The sequence below is a fragment of the Dermacentor andersoni genome, chromosome 5, assembly GCF_023375885.2.
Source record: "Dermacentor andersoni chromosome 5, qqDerAnde1_hic_scaffold, whole genome shotgun sequence".
Classification (NCBI taxonomy): Eukaryota; Metazoa; Arthropoda; class Arachnida; order Ixodida; family Ixodidae; genus Dermacentor; species Dermacentor andersoni.
Window position 1 is genome coordinate 16,840,532 of NC_092818.1, and position 16,104 is coordinate 16,856,635.

The window sequence follows — 16,104 nt, forward strand, 5'->3', positions numbered from 1 at the left end:
TTTTGGATCTTCACTTATAGTATCTCTGAGATTATTGTTTGGTTAACTATGCGCAATTTCTTATTTATTTATTTATTTATTTATTTATTTATTTATTTATTTTGCTTTAAATGAATCCTTATGTTGCTGTATTCGCCTGTCCCTGCTGTTTGTACTGGGTCGTGGTCCTTGACAAGCCCGTGTAGCGGCTTCTTGACCACGGCCCTCAGCCTCCTGAATGTTGGAATAAAGTTTGATTTGGTTTAATCTTCTCGCACTGCCTGTATCGCCCGCCACGCGCACAGCTCTTGTCGGAAGGACGGAATGGTGGTATTTGCGGTTCTTTCGTTTCCTGCGCTCATGGCACCAGAAGGTTACATTTCAAGAGGCCATGACACCAAGTTGTCGAGCTTGAATTATGCATTGCATGTTGAACAGTAGTGTGCCTCCACAGTGTGCCTCCCACAGCAAGCTGGAAAAATTTAACGCATACGGTGCAGCAGAAAAATTTGAATTCCTTTTTGTCGCACTTCTCTGGCAACACTGAACGGTGGCGAAATCAACTGGCACTCCCGGAAACGACTCACTAGGGGAAACAGAAACCGATCTCGAAGGCCATGCTTTTGTGTACTGCAAAACTAGAAGCGATTACAGGAGCTGAGAATATGTCATCGCTGCCACGCGTTATTTTGTTTTTACATGTACGTCGCGGCGGTTTGCTGCTGCCTCTTATCGCGGGAGTAAAGGGGTCGAAGGGGAAATTCAACAGCGACGCCCTTGCCGTTGGGTGCCACAGCGTGCGGACCGAAACGTCGGATGCGGTCTTGAAAGCAGACGACCCAGTGGCAGGCCTTCATCGCCTCACGTCATGGAACCCACGTCAGGATGGCTGTCGGTGGGAGGGGTTTAGAGACAACGATCTCAAAGTGAAATTTCCAGTTAAAATGTGCGCTGAGCGCCCAGTTAATCGTTTGTGCGTATAACCATGTCGGGCCCTCTAAATTAAATTATGGGGTTTTACGTGCCAAAACCACGATCTGAATATGAGGCACGCCGTAGTGGGGGACTCCGGAAATTTGGACCACCTGGGGTTCTTTAACGTGCACCTAAATCTAAGTACACGGGCGTTTTCGCATTTCGCCCCCATCGAAATGCGGCCGCCGTGGCCGGGATTCGATCCCGCGACCACGTGAATAGCAGCGCAACACCATAGCCACTGAGCAACCACGGCGGGTATCGGGCCCTCTACCCTTCGTCACGGCGTAGACTGAGAGTAGCCGGACGATCGTGTCACCTAAACCTGCATGCTTTTTCCATCTACGCAAGCAAGCTGGCTGCTGAAAGGCAGGGCAGTGCGATGTGCAATCTCGAAAACAAAGCGTACGTGGGCGACATTTAGCGACACATGGGGTGGGGTGTCACGAGAACATGGACGGCACGGACATTACCTCTCAGTCCTGCCACAGCAGCAGTGGCGTGTGCACAAGAGAGAGAGAAAGAGAACAGAAAGACAACAGTGAAGGACGGCATCATGAAAATTGACTGTATTGCAAATGCTATTGTGCCTAAATAGTCAAAACATGGACAAAACGACGACGTCTATCAGCGCGTTAAGGAAAAGAGTGGTGTCACGAACTTATTTTGCTTACTAAATGCGCGACTCGATCATCGCTAGCCAAATGTTTTTATAGTATCTGCAGTTCCTTGAATCACTGTGCGCGGCATAAAACTCGGTAAAAATCTTGCATCCACTAAGCGGACGTCCCTTACGAGCATTACTTGCGCTCGTATTTACGCAATATAACGCTAAGTGGTCATGTCCTCAAGAAATGGGGAATGTGTATACTGACTCGTACGTTCTCGCAACAATGCCATTACTGGATGCCTTTTCATTGAGGCTCACAGCAGGACCTTGCTCCTTTCTTTCGAAGACTTGGATTGTCCTTACACTGCGCTACAGTGCTGTACCCAGGAGTAAAGCTCCATGTTTTTGTCCTCTTTAGAAGCGATAGAAAAAGCTAGAGCGTACCAAAGAAATGCACAAAGATTGTTGTAAGGAAAGCAGTCGAGATGTTTATGAACTAACCTTCTTGGGAGGCCGATTTCAAATCTGAATCTTCTGTGGATCCCCGTGTAAAAGCAAAAGAGACACAAGGAAATTAGCCGCTGTTCACACTGACCTACGAATAAAACAATGGTCATTATTTTCCCGGATGACCAAGGGATGACCACCACCAGGGTTACGTCAATGAACGACGGTTAGTGCTGCATTTGCGAGCCATGCAGAGAGAACGGACAGCTGCAAACCACCAGCAGAACCGATTCGCGCAGTGTGGTGGCCCGACTGCGTCAGTGGGCACGTCGCCTACCTGTGCTGGTAGAAACCATGTTTCCCTGTATTGGCTTCTTCTTGCTCGATAGCTTCTTATTTTAGTTCAGCATTTTATTATCGATGTTTCTTATCGTTCTTTTATCATTATTTTAGCCTATAATATAGGAAATCCTGGCTAGCATGCGTGAGTCGCTAGCAATACGTCATGTAACCGTCTAGCTACGTTCCAACTGATGAACCAAAATTCTACATCGTACAAAAGAACAGTTTAGTTTACAATAAAGAAATGCTGCAACATATCAGCTATCTGCACTGCAAACACCTACCTATAAGCAATTAGAGCGAAGAACGCTAGCCAGGTCTACAGCGTTAACCAAGAGTTTGGGGTGAATAACTAGATCGGTTTCCGCCATTGTGCAGTTCTCTTCGGGCGACATGCCCGCCGAACGACAGACAATGTTATCTTCAGTGCATCTCGCATTCCAGAAGGCATGCTCGCAGCCCCTGTTAGTGTGCATTACACAAGTGAAGAGCTCCCGATTCAAGATGACACTCTGATGACAACGTTAAGCAGTGAATCACGAAGGAGTTTCACTTCAACAGAACCCTGAACATCTTGAATTTAGAACATCCACTAAGCCGAAATGATGACGTTATCAACCCTAAACAATGGCTAAAGACCATATACACAACACAGCAAATGCCGCACTTTATTTTTACCAACAAACTCGGAAATTTATCTGCCTTGAACAAGTCTTCGCGACACGGCCAACAACGGACGAAAACCTGACGGGAAGCGGTTCGAAAGGCTAAACGCAGACGGGAAAGCCGTGCACTCAAGGAGGTTGTCACATGACAGACTCGGGTAAACCACGCGAAGAACGCTGCAATTGAAGGCAGTGGCACTAGAATTCCTAAGAGGCCACGCAGCAAAAAAAAAAAAAAAAAAGGCCACTACGTTTCTCCTTTCTTTCTCTACTACAGATAACTTCGTGTACGTCCCATTGTTTTACTGCTACCATGGTCCCACTGATGTCAGGCACACATGCCTGCATGACGAGCCACAATGACAATAACGACATCAAGCGAGGAAGGACAAGCCACCACCATCACCGCAAGCACACTCCCGTCGCCACCACCAAACACTACAGGGCGCGAGGCATGGCACCGGAACAGGAAGAACCCGGAAGTGGAGGGGGACAGAGAGAGAGAGACTGACCGAGGTGCGAGGCGAGCGAGGAGGCGGGCACCGCGACAGGCGTGGTGGTGGAGAGCAGACCATTGGTGTCCGCCGTGGAGTCCAGCTGCTGGCGCTGCTCGAAGGTGGTGCTGTCCACGTAGTCGGTGCTCATCTCGAACGCGATGGTGGGCGTGGCCGCGTACGCGTACCCGTTGGGCGTGTACGACGCCAGTTCCTCGGAGTAAGGGTACCTGCGCGCAGCGCCATCTTCTGTCACTCGACGTCAAAGCAAAGTGCGTACACGAACCAGCTCAGCGAGATGCAAGCCTGTAGACAAGTTGATACGATTTAACTTAAATTTGAAACGCATAGAATACAGGTTCGAAAAATTGAAGCATATACGCGAAGCGTTACCTTCTAGCTAAGTTCATATGGATCATTGGTAGCAAATACACACTAGATCCCACAAACGCAATATCGGTGCGCAATACCAAGTCTCGCCGTTCTACCTTTTCTTTTTTTTTTTATTCGTTCCCATGCGTGTTCTAATAAACTAAATCAGCAGGTAAACACGTAAATTCATTAACTCGCACTTCGGTGCTTCCTGCCGACGTTATTTGTTACTGTTTGTATTTCCGGAGCTGTAGCTTGGAGTCAGAAAAAAAGTCGAAATTGATCAGACAGATTTGCTCAAGTAAGTCAATAAGCGCTGTACATGTTTGCAAAAAAGACAACGAACGCCTCAAAACACTTAGATAAGCTCTTCTTCGACCTTCCAGTACGGTCTTACAGCGGTATTAGCTGTAAGATCTTGAAAATAGCTGTGAGGCCAAAGCAACAATGCGTTCTTTCCCGTAAAGCAGGGAATGTTGATACTTACACTGCCTTTGCTGATCCTGTAAGAGCAAAATATTTCAGAAAAACATCGAGATAAAGTTCGACTTATCAATTCAAATGTTCGTAAAACGCATAAATTATTCTAATATAGACAACTGGCCTTACGGTTTGAAGGAAATTTGTAGCTAAGAAGACCGCAAGCTCTGTTATGTAACTACAGAACAAAGTGCTTCATACTAGTTTGGTAACAAGGTCCCACGATATCAACGCGTGTGGACTGTTGCCTGGTTTCTGTGAATATTTCCTCGGCTGTTTCCGCGCCTATAAGACGCGGAAACAGACTTTACCCGTGATATAGCTAGTTTCTCCTCGATGTGCATCTTCCAAAGAATGCCGCTGTGGCGAAGCAGATATTGCACACGTCTTTTGCTTAAAATCGTACTCTCGGCACGTGCCATGGTGCTAAATCACGGCCACGATGACCACTTTTGTCCAGAAGGGGATGTTAGTGTAAGTACCTTTAGTAACTTCAATATTGGTCATGTGTACAGACATATCATCACTATCGTTCGCACCCTGTTCCTGTTTCTGAAATGTTCCATAACAAAATGCTGTCTCAAAGTACGTATAGCGTTACGCGCGCGCCCAGTGGGGCTGCTAGATCTAATAAGAGCACCAAATGTTTCAAGAGGCGTCACGATGAGTAATGCAGACAAAATCACACGAGAAGAGCGTTCCATTCCTTCATATGCGCATTCGCTTTTCGCGAGCGAGCTTCTTTCCCTGTTGTACATGCGATGAGCTGCAAAATCGTAAAATGCACGCACGAGTTCTCATTACACTTAGCATAGCGCAAGGGGAGAAATAAAGGGGAGTTCGCTTCTAGGAGAAAATCGCGCTCACCCTCCGTTGAGGAAGGGCACGACCTGGTTGGAGGAGGAAGGCGTCTGCTGCTGGTCAAACACCGAGCTGTCGGGCGACGTCTCGGTGGCCTGCTGCGCGGGCTGCGTCGACGTCGCGGCGGCCGTCGAGGCCACCACTGCGCCGCCCTGGGGCCGCACCAGCTGCGCCCGGTGGAAGCGCACCTCGTCCTCCACTTTCTCCCGCTGCTTCTTGGACATGCGGCCGAACTTGACCGCTGCAGGGAGCGGGCACGTTACTCCTCCCGCGTTGGCTCCCATTCGCGTCGGCACCGATTAGGGGCCTCAGTTCACGCATGCAGCTACGATTACTACATTTATTATTATTATTATTATTATTATTATTATTATTATTATTATTATTATTATTATTATTATTATTATAACATATTGCCTGTAGCAAGGGGATCATAGCAGGTGGGCATACATATATATTGGTGAATACTATTACGAATATATTACAAATCGTAATACAATTCCAAATGTACTTGTAATTAATTGCAATGAAAATGCAACCAAAATCAACTACAACTCTCAGTAATACAAGCCAAGTGCGAGCGTGTAAGCGAGCGTAGCAGGCGTCCATAAAGTAAAGCACGAGACACACTTAGCGCATACTTTCAGCTGGTCTAGTTGCTAGTCCTCTCGTCAAATATATAGACTCATACACGTGACACTGTAACGTGCGCACTGCATTTATGTGGAATCCAAAAAGCGACGTTCCTTTTCCGTCAACATCACGGAAGCTACAGACGTTGACGCAAAAGGAACTTCGCTTTCTGGATGCGACACAAATGCAGTATGCACGTTATGGTGTCACATGTATGAGTCTATATATTTGACGAGAGGACTAGCAACTAGACCAGATATATATATATATATATATATATATATATATATACATACATACATACATACATACATACATACATATATTATAACCATCCCTCCCCCCCCCCCCCCCCCCAATTAACGTATGTCGTGCTCTTTCCTCTGGAATTATATTACCGCGACTAGTGTAGGCGTGCATTTACTCCACAACAGCACTATAGGCAAAACCTGTCTCGTGCCACTTGAATACACGCTGGGGGTCGGCCAGCGAAACTCTATATTGCAAACTGTAGACCAAGGGAAAATAATTCGCATTTCACTGCAACGACAGGCCACAACAAACACCACCTACCGTCTCGAGACATTCCTAGCGCGAGACACTTTTGTAGTCTGCAGTACTGGCATCTGTTCCTGTTGACGCGATCAACTACGCAGTTCTTTTGCCGGGGACACTGGTAATTCACGACACTTGACTGGCTTCTCCTGAAGAAACCCTGTTGAGATAAAACAAAGCGTGGCATACGTGAGCACAAACACACCAACCACGAATACGACCGATATTATCTACATGAACGAAATAAATCAGTGGAAACCCCAAGGCCAAGTAATTTTTACAATTTTTTTGACGAAGATTAGCACCAACCTTGCACGAAAAGGGGGCTGTGCTGACTTTCATCGCCGTACAAGGAATTATTTTTCTTCAACTGCAGCACATCCGTTCCCTCTGAGATTGCATGTTGCAGTTTGATGAATGGTAACTTTCACTTTGCTTATTAACTTTCTCTTGGTAAGCTTTACAATTACCCACTGCCTATTTTGCTATTTTGTCATCTCTATTTTGCCTCAAACTTTACTGGAATGCCAGCCTTCTATTTTTCTTCAGTGCTGCTAGTCACAAAAAACAAATCCGAGGGCACCTAAGCACTTCTTGTGAGTTGTGAATGCGAAAGCGTTAATGTCAAATTGAACGCCACTTAGTAGTCCTTCTATTTATGAACTTCTCGCGGGCAAGCCAGCGCGTTGAGACGCGCGTTTTGATGTGGCCTTTCGCGAGGCGCAGTCAGAACGCAGGCTCTGAGAGCTGGCGCGGACAAGGATAACGCAGGCTTCCGAGATCGAAGGTGAGCGGCGTCGCGGCGATGCGCTACTGCGCCAGCGGGTGTTCGCCCGCTCTACTCCGTCACGAGGAGCGCTCGTGACGTGGCGTCGCAACCAATGGGAATTTAGGTGCCGCTACAGACGCTGCGCGCCGGCTTTTTCGCTCAATGAGCCATTTGACGCTTTCGCATCAATGTGCGACAGCGTCAAAAGTATCGCAAGCAGGACGCCATATGAACAAGAGCCAGGCGCATGGTACAACCACCGTCCTGGTACGATTTTATATAGGATTCATGGTCGCCGCCACCTTGGGCTGTTACACAAACAATGTCTGTTTTATCAGACGTAAACTGACGCAACATGGTCATGAAGCGCTGAACGCGCTTATACAACTATTTTCATGCTTGTGAATCGGGTGTAGTAACGCACACTTCGTTGTTAAAGACAGTAAACAGGAGTGTTAACAGCCCAAGATGGCAGCACCTAAACGCTTCCGTAAAATAGTCCATACTGCCCGTGATTCATAAACGGTGTGCTTGTCGTATTTTCCATCAACATAGACCTATGAAAAGTGAAACTAGAATCTGTCTACTTAATCTGTGGCTTTATTTTTCTTACATTCACGTAGGCGTCTCTAAATCTGGTTCATGAGACTAACGAACTTCGAAGGGTCGCTGTCGACCGCCGACCTGTGACTAGATCGACTCGCGGCATTTTGTTCAACGTACGAAATGAACTAATAAAAGCAAATTTCGCCTGATTAGTCATAGTGCGTCTCAAAATTGCTTTCGTCATGGGCGCAACATTGAGTGAAACGAGGAATGAAGCTGAATCGTACAACGGCAGCCTAATCGGACTCCAACAGTATTGCTCTCAAAAATGCAGCTGCGACACAAAGCTAAGTTGCCGCACAGGTTCGGATAATACATTGCAGCTGTAGGTAGTATATCCGCGACGCTATTTAGTCAACGATGCTTATCCTACTTATTATACCATCTTTACTCGCTACAAGCTTAGACTAGACAAATTTATCGTTTCTTTATTTTTTATTTTTTACACCGAGTAGCGTAGGCCTGTAAGCGTCAATGTTTCAACATCTTACTCTTCACTGAGTCGACTCAGATCCAAAGTGGCATACTCAAGTGCCTCCTTTACTTAAAGGTCAAAACATTTATAGCGAAGCTTTATGTGCCTAGCATCCCGAGATTTCTTCGCCTCCGCAGCCTAAAACTCAACCAATCACAGCGGGAGACGCTCGCCCTGTGCACCGCTTGGTTCTTTTCAGCGCCACAAGATGGCGCTCGCTTCCGCGCATGCGCAGCAGCAGCGGCGCCGGCCGTGCGGCGGAGAGCAAAACAACGAACCAGAAAGCTCGCCTCCGCGCATAGAGTCCCCCGCAAGCGTTTCCCGGTAAAGATTACGGTTGAATAAGCTGCAGTTGCCGGGAAGCGGCAACTGTGGCATGCAAAGTAGGGAATGACGTAACTACACTTTCACGTGCAAAAGAAGAACTCGCCTAGCAATTAATTTCATTTGTTTTCTGATATCGCTATGGAAAGGGCACGCATAGTTAGCTCCTGAAGACCAGCGTGAACACGATGAACAGCGACGGGAACAGCAACGTCAATGTGTCCAATGCGTCGTGCTCAGGCTCGGCAGGACCCAGTTCATGGCTACGTCACAATGGTGTAACGGATCGGGTGATACCCCAGCTTCGTTGGCCAACCACCTTCACAGCGTGAACTGGAGCCCGTTTTTTGTAATGAAATCATTTACAGGGTCACTAACAGCATGAATGATTATAGTTCAAGAGAAAACTGTCCTCCAAAAGTGGTTTGCATTCTAAAAAATATTGCTAATGAACTCCCTCAACATTCTAAACTACAAGGCGCTGATAGTTTAAATATTCGCCAAACTAACAGTAAGATATTGCGTCTAATTCTTGATATTAACTTAGCTGCATTATACCTCGCGAATTTTTTTTATTTACATACTGTAGCATTTTTCCATCACCTGTACATTTTCTGCGTCATTACAGCGATTGTCTCAACACTTGCAAGCCAACTGTGATGTTTGCTACGTTTATGTTCTCATGCCATAAATAGCACTATGAACACAATGTTTTGGTGGGCTAGTTTGTGTACAGACATTTTGGAAGGTAGCGCAAAAAAAGACGAAAAAGAAGGGCGATCAGCTTTTCTAATAAAGCCTTCTTTTATTAAAGCCTTAGAGTGCAGCGCTCAGTTTTTTCGCCCTTCATTTTTCCTCATTTGTCTACATTCCATCATGTCACGCTATTAACCACACTGAAGTTGGCGCCAGTGCAGTCTCAACGTCCTCCTCACAGTAACGATTCATCATGACTAGCGTAGACGCTACCGGTGCGTTTCGGTCCTTCGTAACTAACAATAGCCAGCAGGGCAGATAGTCTAGCACTACGGGTTCTTGATCAGCTTAATGCCGTTCTACGACTATTTGATTCCTTTCTTTTTCTTTTTGATTAGAGTAATACAACCATAATTTTATTATGTTTGTTATACTTCAGCCGCAAGACGGGAAACATACAGGCTCGTATTCCCGAAGCAGTTCGTACGCTACAGCGGTTCATAAGATAAGGCGATCGCTAATAGTGGTAGTGAAGGCGGCCAGTCATTGAAAAACAGTTCTTACGACAGAACGCCTTCAGTGTTTGAACCTTCAGCTGGTTAATTTGAACCCTGTTGCAAAGGAATATCAGCACAACTACAATATCATGATGTAATCTCAGTAACATATAATTTTACAATTCCCAACGCCTTGCACTTCACAACAAACAAGCAAACTAAATGTTACGTTTATATTTTCTTATTACTATAGTAGAGCTAACAAATTTTCTGTGGAGAAAAGGAGGGGGCAAAACTAACGGCACCATCGTTAAGTTTAAGTCAACAAACGATGTAGTTCCAATACGAACTTCATCCGCAGTCAAAGGCGGCTGAACGCGGACGCACCAACGGTTACCGCAAATCCACTTCGCCGCAGCATTTCTGTGCGTGAGGCAATGCAATCTTCGAAGTGACCATTGGTGCTTCAGCTGTTTGTGATAACGAACGATTTGGCGTAGAGGAAGGAAACAAACTACGAGGGTGCATTACATCACGCAGCCAGCCTTTGCAAGCGAACTGTCCGTGAAGTGCTTCCCTTCGCTTTTTTCGTCGCATTGTCGGCCCAGCACGTGACCTCTGAGACACGGGGTGTTGGCTGAGAACGTTTGGTTCCCAGTACTTTTTATTTTATGCGCACTCGTTCGGCTGCCCTGCCTAGCCCTGCCTGCAGAGCGGCAGCACTAAAATTTAACGCGCGCTCTGACGCGACAATCACGTATTGAGCAGACTCGTTTGGCTTCAATCGTGTTCCTTCCTTCCTCCATAAGATTTGGTAAAACCTAACTACTAACGTATTCCGCAAATTTCAACGAATATTTAATGAAACTATAGCAGTGAATTTGCAATATTTATTTTTATGATGCGCTTAATACTAAACTGTTTAATGAGGAATATCGATGCTTCGAAACATACCTTGCAGCCTTCACACGTGATCACGCCGTAGTGGACTCCAGAAGACTTGTCGCCGCACACTTTGCATGGGATAATCTCGATTTGTGCTGCACATAAGAAAAGGCGGAAAAACATGTAGTAACAACGGCAAGAGATACCTTGGGAGGCACTCGCAAATTGTGCAGAAGTTCTGCAATGTCTACCATGCACACGAGCAACAGTCTGACAGGATCGACCGAACAACAACGAATGCAGAAGTGCTTGCATACGTGTATGAGAAAGTGAACACGGCTGCATAGACAAAGGGAGGGGAAACAGGCCGAATGCTGACCAGAAGAAATGTCCGGTTTGCTATCCTGTGCTCATAGAAGAGTAACAAAGAATAATCAAAACAAAACAAAGATGTGAGAGTAGGAATCGTCCGCCCACGTGCAATGAAACACTTGAAAACGTTCAAAGGTTGTTGTGCAGTCCCGATGCTTTCGAAACGCCCCTGGCTAGAATGCTCAAGTTAGTTGAGGCACTTGTAACGGAGCATGACAATGCTAAAGAAGCAGTGTAGGGAAGAACCCCCCCCCCCCTCTTTCTTTTTTCTTTCTTTTTTTTTTGGCGTGCGCTTTTGATATTCATCGTTTTCTTTCTTACTTTCGTCCCCTTTAGCTTTCTCTACTTTTTAAACACTAACATTGCCGTAAAGATGAGCCGCAAGAACAGCTGGTGCTATGGGCCTTTCTTTGTGCGTTACGTCATTCCCCCACAATAGGTAGAACGAAGAGCGGGACTACTTTTTAGGCGCACGGGAAATATATAGCAGCGTAACTGTGTCAAGCAGAAACGCGCTTTATTACATGCAATTGCCCCCGATAAAGATACTTCAGGCAGGCAGGCAAACAAACAAGCCTGTTATGCAAGAGGGACATAATGTTCACATGCTGCGACGCGACCAGGTTACGTCCATCGTGGCATACAAAATTAAATTCACCCATAAAAAGTGCTACAGTCGACGCCATTATCGCGAAAAAAGAAGAGAAAGAAAGAGAGATTACGTAAAGGTTAGAAACATCTCTTTTTCCTTTAACGTGCCTTGGTAGTGCATAAGTGTTTTTATGGTCCCCACACGTGTAAGCTTCCCGCAAGCACAGGGCGACTCAACGCGTTCTCCTCGCGCGGATTCGTCGTATTCGATGGATGCCCCGAGCAGTACAGCGTTGCATGATGCGACGGCTGCTCGATTCACTCAACGCCCTCTTGCTTCTTCCAACAGACTTGAACGTCGACTACGAGATTTTTTCCGACTGCTTACACTCATATGTGCAGAAGCTCTCACCATCCGTAAGTGCAAAATCCATCATTCTCGACTACCATCCCGGTCGCTGTCTTTAGAACTTAGGCGTGGTTTCGCAGCAACCAACCGGTCACCCATTTCCCGCCTAATAAGACGGGATTTTTCCCTTTCTTTGGGACGTCGCAAGTATTCATCACGGCAATCACAACTGAGTGGCACAGAGCTTGGTGCACGGCACCATTGGCAACAATCTTGGCACCAGCGCCTGACCGAAGCGGGCGGGCGCACCACCTGAGCACCGGGTCAATTCCAGCTAAGGAAAACGGCATCCGCCGGCTGCCGTCGCACGCCGGTTGCGGAAAGAGGGGGCGCCGGGGTGATCCCCCAAGGTGTTGCACACAGCTCCCTGACTAATGGCCTGGATCGCATTTTGTTTTCAGCGCTTCGCCGAACGCGCGTTTATTTTGGAGGCTCCCCGGTGGGCGGCGTACAGTGCGCTCGCTGGAAGCCGTCCAGGACGTCCTCTCTGACCCAGACTTGTTTTGGTTTGGGCCCGGGGGACTCCTCTGCTTACGCCTTGAGACGCACGCGCGCGCGACGCGCGGTCTGGCCTGGCTTGGCTTTGGACACAGATTCTCCCGTGGCTTCACTCTACGATTGCACCAGCATCGACGAGGCACTACGCGGCTGCCGGCCGGTTCATTTCGTATGCACGTCGTCTAGGCGCAAGTCAGAAAGCAAAGCAATACAGTGCTAGCTCTCCTAGGAATGACACCGCGCACCAAATTTTGCGTATTTACATTGCGAAAAACACTCTATGACTTGTCACCTGCTTAACAGATATCTGACATGCCTGCTTTTTCTCGTTATAAACATTGTTTCTAATCAGTGAGGTGAGTAATGACAGTAATGTCAGCAGATAGCACCACAATGTGTCTTCTTTTTTTTATCGTCGAAGAGTGATGAAATCGTCCAAAGAAATAATACATAAAGCTTCGTACTCCTATTTCAACTTCCAATAATACATATCTCTATCGCGACACGTAGCCGTAAAGCGAATAACAACGAATTCCGCAAGAATGCCACAGTGCACACAATCTGAGCACAGCTAACATAAGCACAGGCGGCAACAGTGACGCAACGGCAGCATTTCCCACGGCTGTGTCGCCTTCCGGCGCCAGTCGCCGGTTGTCTCATATGCTATCGTACTCGGGGACACCCGAAATACGGGCGCGGACACGGCACGTGAACTGTGTGAGCGATGCGCTAGCGTTGTTTCCACTGCTGGAAAGGAACGAGACCCGTTTACGACTGCCGAATAACAGAGATGTGCAACAACAAAAAAGCAATGAAGACGTTCCTGCAGGCTAGGGGGGAACTCGCTCTACTGTCTCCGCTTACAACAGCGCTGCTACACCTTGGAGCGCCTTTTTCGGGTCGCCCGCACTGATGCTCTGATATTTCAGCGAGCCGTAAGCGAGCGAATAACGCCGCACAGGGAATTGGGTATCAAACTAAAAGCAGGATGAGCGAGGGAGAAAAAGAAAAACCAGCGCCGCCACCACTTTGCTGCTATTTTTCTTTCCCCGAAGCGAGCCCATCCGCGCACGACGTCGCCGGAATGGGGCCACGGTGCGTTTCCCTGCGGCACCCGTTTTCGTATCTATCTTCCCTTTCCCCCAAACCTCCTCGCCGACAGCTCCCTCCGCCCGGCCTCCGTGTCGTCAGCCATTGCTCGAAACGCTGACTAATGGCTGCCGCTCACTGCCGGCAGTGCAGTGCGACACGCGCGCGTCCGCGCGTTCGGGAATTTCCACCACGCGCCGGCGGGGCCGTTTTTCCTCTTTGAAAGTTGCGTCACGTCCCAGTGACCCGATGGCCCCAGCGGCACTGGCCGTTAGCCTTTATTCGATTCCATTACCGACGGCGAGCCCTACCTGCTTCCCGCCTCTTCTTGTTCAGCCGTCGCCGTGCTCGTCATTTTAAATCACGCGACACCGACGTGCGTGGGTGTGAGCAGCACTGCTGCGGCCGTTTCCCAACCGCGCAAGCGCCCGCCGTCCACGACAGCGCGGCGGCCGTCCCGCATCAGAAAATCTCCTGCGGATTTTCTTTAACAAACATCCTGCGCCAGCAATGCTAATAATTAGAGGAGAGGAAAATGCAGGTTTTATTTATTTATTTAATTATTTATTTATTTACTTATTTCGGAAGCAACCACTCAGTAGATGAAAGTGACGCCACGGTGACTGATCCTGCTTCAAGTTACGCAAGTTAACGGTGCGGCCAGCAGCCTGTCACAATAAGGCGCCGGGCTCTCTATTTGTAGCAGCGCGCTCGGCGGCCTTACGTTCGGCGAGCGCTCCCCCCTCATCGTAAGCCGGCGTCGTTTGCCGGTGTTCTTGCAAAAGGCAATGCGCGGGCAATAATTCACTAACATCTCACGACAATGTGCCCATCATCGCAGTAGAGTCAACAAAACTCTCAACAAATGCCAATCGCAATATGTCACGAGCCCTAATCACCAACACTGTAAAAGCGCAGTAAAATTATTCACAGTAGTAATTAGGTGCTCCTCCTTGTTTCGAGGAGCAGTGAGCAGAGGACGGAGAGAGAGAAGCCCGTCTTCGCAGCATCAGTGAGGTTAAAAACAAACACGATGCAATAAGCATGCAAATTTTTCTGGTGAGTGCGTGAAGTAAATGAAGGAAGCCAACAAGAGTGAACTGGTGAATGATTTCTGCGGGGCTGAGTTCACGGAGCAGCTGTCCCTCGATCGAAATAATGTAAACACGCCTTATTCCGCCAAATTTTAGACACCTATGTACACGCATGGAATGCGATGCAAAATTATGCGTCCGTCATATACTTTTTTTCCCTTGGCACAGGCCAAAGGACAGTACTCGGAACTGAGCTAATGCGGAGTCACAAACGCGGTTTCCACACCTTCGAAGAGGTACACAGCTCAACGACGATAGTAGCCTGAACGCAGATCGATACAACAAAAGCACTCGGAACCGTAAAGGAAACCCAGAGCGTCATTAGAAACGCTGCAAGGTTCCTCAATGACCTGGTGAAACCCACTCTGGGGCATGGTTTCGTTTTCCCTTCATGATGGCAGCCTACAATATTTATTGTGTAACGCAAAATCCAAAAGTGCAGAAAAAAATTGGCTGAAGGCTTAGCTTGGTTAAGCCTGGAAGATTGCGAAAGCAATACCCTTGGCTGCGCCTTGGTTCGACTGATGGTGTGGACATGGTTGCCCTTTGTTAAACTTACGGCTCTACATCATCCGACATAGCGCAAGGCAGCGCGCCGACCACTGCGAGGAGCCGAGCTGTAGCCCCATTTATCCTCCTAGCGTGACGTCACACCAGCGAGCGCCCTCTCTCGGTAGCGCCGCAGCAGCGGCGCGCAAGGCTTCGCCTCCACCATCGATGCCGCGAGCTGGGGCCCCGTCCCTCGGTCTGGCGTGACGTCACACGGTCACGTGACGCGCAGCTGTGTAAGGAGGCACCACGACCACCGATGGGCCGAAAGTGCGAGCAGTATTGCTTTCGCAATAAAAAACATCGGGGAGGAATATGGCGCAATATCCTTGGTCGCAAACCTGTGCGATCGTCATCATCAGATATTTCTTGTAAATAAGCTCACATTCACGCGTAAGAACATCATAGTTTCATTCGTACATTATTGCGTTATCACATCACAAAAACAGCTAATGAAAAAAGCAACTGTTATGACAGTATACAGTTGTTAAACACCGTATTCCTCAACGCTACTCGCCAAGCCAACCCGTATTAACATCTTGGATTGCTGAGCAGCGCTGCACATCGGCTGAATCCCGGATTGCACCACGACAACGTTCTATGGCAATGCCCGAGTGATAATTTATTATACTTAGAGGCAGGCTCCTGCAGCAAAAAAAGAAAAAGAAGAAGAAGCAGCTAGGTTTTTTCAGACACCTTCAAACATATCAGCGTCAACACGATGTATTTGGGCCGTCATAGAAGCGCAAGGACAGATACGACTACAATCAGAGCGCGATTTCCCACAAAGAGGCGAAGGAAGGTGTGGGAAAGGTGTGAAGTCCACGCGCTCGACTG

The 16,104-nt window shown here is 47.8% G+C and overlaps 1 protein-coding gene across 6 annotated transcripts in view; it reads right to left on the bottom strand.

The window, feature by feature from the left end:
• The window catches only part of Hr3 (nuclear hormone receptor 3 ROR-beta), a 152,901-nt gene that overhangs the window by 24,437 nt on the left and 112,360 nt on the right, over positions 1-16,104 (bottom strand). For 4 of the 6 annotated variants that reach the window (XM_050177388.2, XM_050177385.2, XM_050177387.3 and 1 more), the window contains 5 exons: positions 10,735-10,820; positions 6,432-6,573; positions 5,232-5,466; positions 3,531-3,742; positions 2,066-2,098 (listed from right to left, as the gene is read on the bottom strand). In XM_050177388.2, coding sequence (XP_050033345.1) covers positions 2,066-2,098; positions 3,531-3,742; positions 5,232-5,466; positions 6,432-6,573; positions 10,735-10,820 — 708 coding nt within the window. The remainder of the gene's footprint in view (positions 1-2,065; positions 2,099-3,530; positions 3,743-5,231; positions 5,467-6,431; positions 6,574-10,734; positions 10,821-16,104) is intronic. The other 2 variants (XM_072288153.1, XM_050177386.2) reach the window with 1 other exon arrangement.